This window comes from Centruroides sculpturatus, unplaced genomic scaffold (assembly GCF_000671375.1).
Source record: "Centruroides sculpturatus isolate CEXI.00-Female unplaced genomic scaffold, Cexi_2.0 scaffold77, whole genome shotgun sequence".
Lineage (NCBI taxonomy): Eukaryota > Metazoa > Arthropoda > Arachnida > Scorpiones > Buthidae > Centruroides > Centruroides sculpturatus.
In genome coordinates, this window is record NW_019384320.1 from 1,000,710 (window position 1) to 1,008,709 (window position 8,000).

Consider the following 8,000-nt stretch of genomic DNA (forward strand, 5'->3'; position numbering starts at 1 on the left):
TTATCTTTTGCTGTCATGATTGAAATTAATTAAATAGGTACTAAAACTGATGCAATTACGTATATACCACTTCGTAAAGTGATGCAATAACATCAAAATAATTTAAAGTATAATAAAGAATAAAATAATATAATATAACAAATTTATAATTATTTTTTAAAGCACGATTGGTTGTAAAATTAAGATGAAATTCAATAGTATTATTAATAAATGTTGTCATTGTAATGCTCATTTTATAATAAATAATAAATGTGTAGATATATTTTAATTTTAAATAGCTTTCAAAAAATTCCAAAAATAAGATTTAAAATTAAATTATTTGACTATATATATATATAAATTACGTGCCTATATATATAGGTACTTAAACAAAGTATTCATAGAACTAGTACATTTTGAAGGAAAATAGTACATTTTTTGAAGGCGCTTCAGTACGTTTTGAAATTTCATTGCGGCAACACTGGACTACACGTCAAACACGTCTAGTGTAGTGTTTACAAATGTTTGACTTTGAGAACAGCTGTTTTCGACTTTCGCAGTAAGTTTACATGAACACCTCAGGAAAAGTTGGATATCTATCAGACTGTGTACTAGCTAACTCAATTACTCAAACATATCGCGAAATGTTTGGTCATTTGTATTATTTATATAGGAGGGGCCCAGAAAAACAGTTCAAAACAGAAACTTCTATTCAGTATAGAATTACGAAATTTGATGAGGTCAAAGACAACGTTTAATAGAAGATAAATAAATTTTAACCGATTCAAATCCACGCATAAAACGATAATTAATGTAAATGTTAATTACTTAGTTTTGATATTCATGATACCTAAATGACCTATTAATTTCATCTCTTGTATATTAATGGTAAATTACTATCTATCTCTAATTAGTAGTGTCTTGCCCTAGTACGTCATGTTTTTTTCTGTTAGCAATAGAGTAGCAGTCATCTCTCTAACTATTTTCGGGAAACATTTTCAATTGAAATAACATGACTTCTGGTTGGCATCGAACGTTCGTATATCCGGACTTCCAGTCACTAATGTGACCGTAGGGTCGGTGTCTCGTTGACACCACGTCAGGAGACCTAAATCTGACACTACCGAGTCTCTGGGGGACTCGTAAATCGCGACGTTACGTCACGCGAGCGGTAGCGGGTGAGTGATTGGGTTTGTAGTAGAGGTGAGGAGAGAGACGAGGAAGTAAATTAATCGGATTCCATGGTTGCTAACAATTAACAATTTTAATGAAACTAAAGGAAATACAGAGAGAGTCAATTTCGGTCATACTTCCCCTATTCAAGAGAGGCCCGTCAAGAGAGAGAGTTTACAAACGAATACCTTGTCGATGGACTGTTCTTTCCACTAGTTCCGAATCTTGTCCGTTCAATGGTGTGGAGGCACGGAGGAGTGTAGAGGCTTAATCAGGCACGAATTTTGCTCTTGGGGTTAATCCTGGGTCACGGTTTTAAATCTGGATCACGACTTTAATTCTGGTGGACGACTTTGTTGGGCGGCCTTTTTGAAGACGACTTTTGTAGAGGGACCTTGGATGACGACTGACCTCGGGGTCTTTTTCCTTTTCTCTTGTTATTCCTCTTGGGTTTTTCCATTAGGTCAGGTGGTTATTGTTAAGGGTCTGGCGTCCAATATAGGCACTCCATCGAAAGTTCCGGGTGACACATCCCTGACTAACTGGATCCGACTCAACAAGGAACAAACTCCGTGGGAAATAATTTTTATGGCTTTTAGCCTAACTTGATAAAACGCTCGAATTTAACCGATTAAAGTTTCCAATAATTCAAATTTAAAATAACACTTTATTGTGGGTCTGTTCGTCCCTCACACTAATATCTGTATATCCAATCTAGTCTTTCATCTATCTAACTCTGTCCACGTGAGTTCGCACGTGGATAACGGTTTGGCCACGTGAAGTTTCCAGCTTTTCTTAGCGTTTATAACACCTAAATTAGGGCAAATTTCCCACAAAAAGTCTTCCCGGGAAGCATTACCTCTTCAGATCACACACGTGTCATATACAAACAAACAAAAATGTTAAAGTAGCTTCATTGACATCAATTACAATAATTGAATGCACGAAATAGATCTTGGAATAACGTTATAATTTTATTTTATCAATTATGTATTAATATTATCAGCATATTATTGTGCAATAACGATTCGCATTGTTTCAAGTTTAAAAAAATCTTCAGCAAATTAACAAATTGCAATTCGAGCTCCTTGTAGAAAAACGAAGCGAAAATGGCTGAAATAAATGAAACTGTGAGTCTAAGTCGCCAATTAAGATAAAGATGATGTATTTTGTATCGTAATTGACGATGAATTCAACGAGCATTGCCCATTTACATTTGACAAATCATTTTCCCTTGTAGGAATTGCCAAAGCCGTCGGTTCCCGAACTCTCCGTCACTCTAAACATATTCTTGGAAGGAATCAGAGCAATTGTCCCCGGAGACAAATACGAGGAAGCTCGAAGATTGGTCGAAGATTATAAAAAGTCGGAAGAAATGCAAAAGCTGCAGGGGTTCTTGAAGGAGTATGCAGAAAGCCATGAAAATTACGTGAGTGTTTCTTCTTTCTCGACATGCCCTTTCACTAGAAATAATAATACACGCCTTAGCAGGTGACCGAATTTTGGCTGAAAGATAATTTGAAAATTCCTTTGCCTCTCCCCATCAACTCCAGTCTGTTCTTCCTGCTGCCAAAGCGGTTATTCAATACGGATGACGAAAGATTTCGGTAATGGTTTCTCGTGAAATAGTCATTTCTAAGTAATTTGTCTTATTGATGAGTGTGTATTATTTTTCAGATTCATTGCCAAATTTATCATCTTTTCGCTTATGTTCAAGGAAAGAGTTGATAGGTAAACAAAATTTAATAGCAAGAAAACAATTATTTACACGAGAAAAACTGTGAGTAAAATGAGTCATTGTACTGTAGAGGTGAATTAAAACAAGAATTTGATGGAAGACAAGAAAAAAAGAATGCACTTTCCATGGCCACGTATCGTCACTTTTTCACGGCTTACAGGAGACCAGGCGCTATTAAAGACGAGCACATTTTTAGTGAAGGTGGTCGCTATTTCATTGTGGTGTGTAACAATCAGGTAATATACAAGAAAACAATACGATTTATCGTCTTTATAACTTTCCGAATTTCAAGTTGACTTTTTAAGATTAAATATATTGCATTAAATTTTTTCCTTCAGGCTTATTAATTAAAAATATCTGTACGTGTATTGCTATACTCTATTAGCGTTCTGGCCGGCGTCATCTTTAAAGAAATATGGGCCTATGATTCCACCTGCCCATAAAGCACACCAAACTGTAACTTTTAATGAACGTAAAGTTACTCAACATTCGCCGCGTTATCGCCGATATACAACCCCGGTTGCTCGATAAAGTGGTCGAAAATTGTTTTTCCCTATTGCGCTTCATTCGAGCCAGCCGTGGAGCCCATATACCCGAAATCATGTTTAAACACTAATGACATAAAATTATCTTTGAATAAAGCCAACACCATGGCCATTAACATTATATTTACGTGTAGTATTTCATTTTAAATTTGTTTACCTCTAAAAAAACACCATATATATTAATAAAATTTTGTTTATTGCTTCGTTACAACTTGCAGGGTAGGTTGGCCGCGTGGGCAAGGTTACATCTTATCTTTCTGTGTGACCCGGTATAGAATCTGAACGAATTGATAAATACCAATTTATCAGATGTGGCGACAGAGATATCTCAGTTGCCATCTCTTACCAGTCCACAGCTTTGTATTGGGCACGCGGAACCCTTAATGAACGTTTGACAGGAATTAATGTAAAAATAAAATTTTCAGAAGAATCTAAATTCTAATTTAAATAAATAAATACGCGTTTTTCTTTTATTTCTTTACAGCACGCTCTCGCCTTAAAACTACCTGATAAAATTTACTTGTCTCCGAACTATATAAGATTTACTATATTTTTTATGAATATAACATTGTAATAAATTAAATCTCTGGCTTAAATCATTCCATTTTTTGACATCAATATTTTCTCATTTACCCGAAAGCAAAAAAAAAGCCAAAATTATGTAGACAAAATACAGTATGATTACAATTAAACTGACCCTATCGAGATTTTTCTAGAGCCCATTTTGCTTGTCAGTGTTTGATGATGGTTAAACATTTTTTTCTAAATTATTGTTTTCTTTAGTCTCCGGTCCCAATTAAAAATTATTTGTATGTACTGTATTTATATGCGAAATTATTCTCCGACTTACGCGGTTACCGCTCGGTCCCACCTATCGCGTAAGTTCGGGGTATTACTGTATCTTCTAAGACCGAAGAGCAATAGATTAATAAACCCTGTAATTGATTTAATTTATTTGTTTAAATTTGAAATTAGCCCAAACCGCTCTTAACAAAAATGTACTTAATGTGGAATTTCACAAGTAGCAATAATGAATAATGCATGATTTTATATCCTTATATAATACAGTAACTTCAGTTTACAAGCCTTTTTTAAAATTTTATATTGTAAGCATTTGAATAGCTTCATCATAACATACATGTATATTGGGTCCAATGCATGGCAAAATCTTTCTGAAACGCTGATATAGATAATGGGGAATTGATTTCCTAAATAAAAAATTTCATCGCCAGATCGCATTTTTCACACAATTTTATACAATGTGGGCAAACTGTTTAAAAAAGAACTGCATTGTAAGCCGGAAAATCATTCCGCGTGCCTTTGTTATCGTTAATAAAGCTCTTACAGAAGAAAGAGTTTTGCCGATAAAAGTGTTTTTTTCAGAACGGCGGCAACACCTTAGCCGCATTGCGAGAATATTTACGATTAAAACCAAAAACCGTCAAGTTTAGACTTCAATTATTTTAATGGAATGTTGCCGGAATTGCTAAATAACTCGTTACTGTTTTTTTTTTTTTATAAGATACAATTATCATTATTTATCGATGGCCAGACACGTATAATGGACGGTGATTCGTCGAATGCGAGCGGTTTTATAATTCACAAGAAAAGAAATAAATAAAAAAACAGGTTCGAATGAGAGGTAAAGTATCTCGGTCACACACGTGTCTGGCTGGAAACCTCCCCCTTTCGCTCGCCGTCACTTTACTTCCAGGTTTAAAATAAACATGATGTTAAGTGCAATTTTGCCTAGAAAGTACAGAAAAACATATGTGCATTCTGCACTTTATCGAATAAATTAATAGAAAAGTTTTTATAAACATTAATTGTCATGTTTGTTGAAAAATTAAAATTCAAAAGTCTTTCTGGAAATATCGCATCAAAATCCCATTTCACTTAAAGTACAATAAAAATTTCATTTATATAACTGATCAATACATATTATTATATAAATATCACTTATATTACATAAGTGACTACGCAGTAAAATTTTAATTCAAAGCTAGCATTCAGTCTGCTTTCTACACGGAAGTGTTGGATTCAGTTTTACGTAAGAAGAGAACAACTGCGAGTGATTGTTTTCAATTAAATTATATATTTTATTTTACCATCACTTAATTCAGTTATTTAAAAAATATGATAAGAATCATCTCGAGCGAAAGTTCCGCGGTTGATAATCAGAAAGAGGAAATATGTCTGCAGTGTTTTCTCTCTTCAGTTACTTCAATTTCGAGGGTCTACGGCTTGGAATTTTTTACTCCTTGCTACTGTGTCTTAAACACTGACGGTCGCTTCCGCACACCTTTCAACTTTTACATCTCGTTTATTGAATGCCTTTATTGGATACATTCCTTTCTTTTTCTATGTATGACAATTCCTTACGTATCGAATGTAACTCCTTGCTTTTCATTGTTCTCGGTATTCGAGTATGACATGTTTGTAAGAGTAGCAGGTGCGACTATCAACTTGGCCATAGCTGTAATATTCAGTATTGTCAGAAGAGTCGAACTGAATCCGAAAATACAATTAAAAAAGTCGTATCGCTTCCCTAAACATCAGTTATATGCTACTGTATATTTTTTTCAACTTCTGGCAGTAATTATAACCGTTACTTTTACGATATCTTATGAATGTATAATCGCTTTTTTACTTTATCCTGCTTTAGAAAAAGGAAAGTCTTTTAAACACGAACCATTTATCTGCTCGATTGAAACCGGTATCTGCGGCATTTTAGTCGTTGGTGGTGTAGTATACATCGTTACGTTTCTCGTTCTGTTTCACTTTACTGTAATGAAGGCATTCGAAAAACTCTCAGAAAATTTGTATCTGACGAGAAAGAACATTCCAAATTTGAAATCTCGACTGAATGAAATTATAGAGCAGCACGATGAACTTTGGAATTTTACCAATCAACTCAACGGACCGTTCAATTACGTATTCACAATATTGTACGGTATTTTGCTAATGGAAACGAATCTAATTTACTTCATTTTCAACTTTTCTGAGTTGAATTTTGCGTTGAAACTTGTCTTTTCTTTGCTCTGCGCTACTCTTACTTTTCTTTGTATTTTAATCGGATTCTCGTTATCCGCATTCACATCTGCTGTAATGTATTTCTGTCGAAAATTCAAGATTCTTCTACATTTGCTGATATTTTAAAATTCGTTATAATATAGCTGTTACGTATAATTATAATATAATAATAGAAATTAATAACTTTTTAGATTTTGAATTTCATGAAAAAATTCGGTAAAGAATCCCTGTGTCTGTCATGCAGAGATTACTTTAAAATTACAAAGAAGTTTCCAATAAAGGTAATATTACTAAGAAAATAAACTACTGTTTTTGTAATTTGTAATGTTTTTTGTAAATCCACCTTTTAATTGAATTTTTGATTAAAACATTTCAGATGGGAAGTTCTCTACATTCCATGTTTTCTGGTCTTTTAAACATAAAGAATGCTTCGAAACGTAAAACTTAATAACTCGAAAGAAGATTGTCCTTTTGAATAACAACCGTAAATGACAATTATTTCTCAAACTATCACGTCGCAACCACTAAAATTTATTAGAATTGACAATTGATTTGCTTTAATTGTCCGATATTTTGTTTTACTCTTGTGGTCACCCGTCATTTAATGAAGATTCACATATTGTAGTAAATTAGGAAATTTCGCGCCGCGATGAGTAATAAATCTTTAAGATCGGCACTCGAAAATTGAGCGAGAAAGTGATAAAACTACACATTAATATTCACGTAGATTTATGTAGATGAATAATACTCGACGATAAAGACACGTAATGATTGTATAATTTAATAATTTCTGATGAAAATCTGAAATAGACTGAAATAATTTAATTTTAACATAAAACGTCGTGAATTATAATTCATCGAAAGACATTTCATTATATAAAACGTTGATCGTAAAAGTCTGGAATACCGCATTCATAATCGTAAATTTAACAGAATTCTCTGTTGTCATAGAAATGAATTGGCCAAAATGGTCGAAATCAATATATCGAACAGTAATGTACTGAATAGGGTTTAGGATGAAAGACACAATCGATTGTTTTCTGTTATTACGGATTTTAAATTTAAAGAAATTGTTTTTAATTATGTAATGATTTGTCGAATTATAATTACAAAAGAGAAAATTTAAACGTTTATAAGCGATAATAAAACAAATAGTCATGAATCTGTTTCTTCAGAGTTTTCTATTTTGAATCATTTGCATTTTTGATATTAATTAAACAAGTTTTTGAAATAGAATAAAAAACAATAGATGCTGTTTTCATATTTTTACTTTTCAGACAATTATAATTAGAAAAAAGAAAACTTTTAATGTACAGTCGACCCCCCTATAATGTAGAGATACGTTCCAATTTATTAGGAATCCGATTTCTTACAAGTCGTTCCAATCACAGCCCGACACGTGTAAAGTTTACGGACTACGGCTGATTGAAAGGTTTTCTTCCATAAAATTAATCGATTCTACACTAATCCGACTCAACATTTCCAAAATACGTATATTTTTTCGTAGTTTTATAGGAATCGTAATTATAGGG

At 33.1% G+C, this 8,000-nt stretch overlaps 2 protein-coding genes across 3 annotated transcripts in view; both read left to right on the forward strand.

Annotated features, from left to right (window-relative positions):
- LOC111624987 (choline O-acetyltransferase-like) overlaps window positions 1–8,000 on the forward strand; it is a 24,326-nt gene that overhangs the window by 7,966 nt on the left and 8,360 nt on the right. Inside the window, 4 exon segments of the mRNA XM_023368000.1 lie at window positions 2,393–2,581; window positions 2,644–2,759; window positions 2,830–2,883; window positions 2,961–3,126. Of these exon segments, the coding sequence (XP_023223768.1) occupies window positions 2,393–2,581; window positions 2,644–2,759; window positions 2,830–2,883; window positions 2,961–3,126 (525 nt within the window).
- On the forward strand, window positions 2,049–3,538 carry LOC111625405 (choline O-acetyltransferase-like). Of its 2 annotated transcripts, none has more exons than XM_023368541.1 (6): window positions 2,049–2,282; window positions 2,393–2,581; window positions 2,641–2,759; window positions 2,830–2,883; window positions 2,961–3,126; window positions 3,229–3,538. In XM_023368541.1, the coding sequence occupies exons 1-6, from the start codon at window positions 2,262–2,264 to the stop codon at window positions 3,235–3,237; spliced, it is 558 nt and encodes a 185-aa protein (XP_023224309.1). In that variant the 5' UTR covers window positions 2,049–2,261; the 3' UTR covers window positions 3,238–3,538. The 2 variants fall into 2 exon arrangements, with proteins under 2 accessions (XP_023224309.1, XP_023224319.1); XM_023368551.1 differs by having other exon boundaries at window positions 2,644–2,759.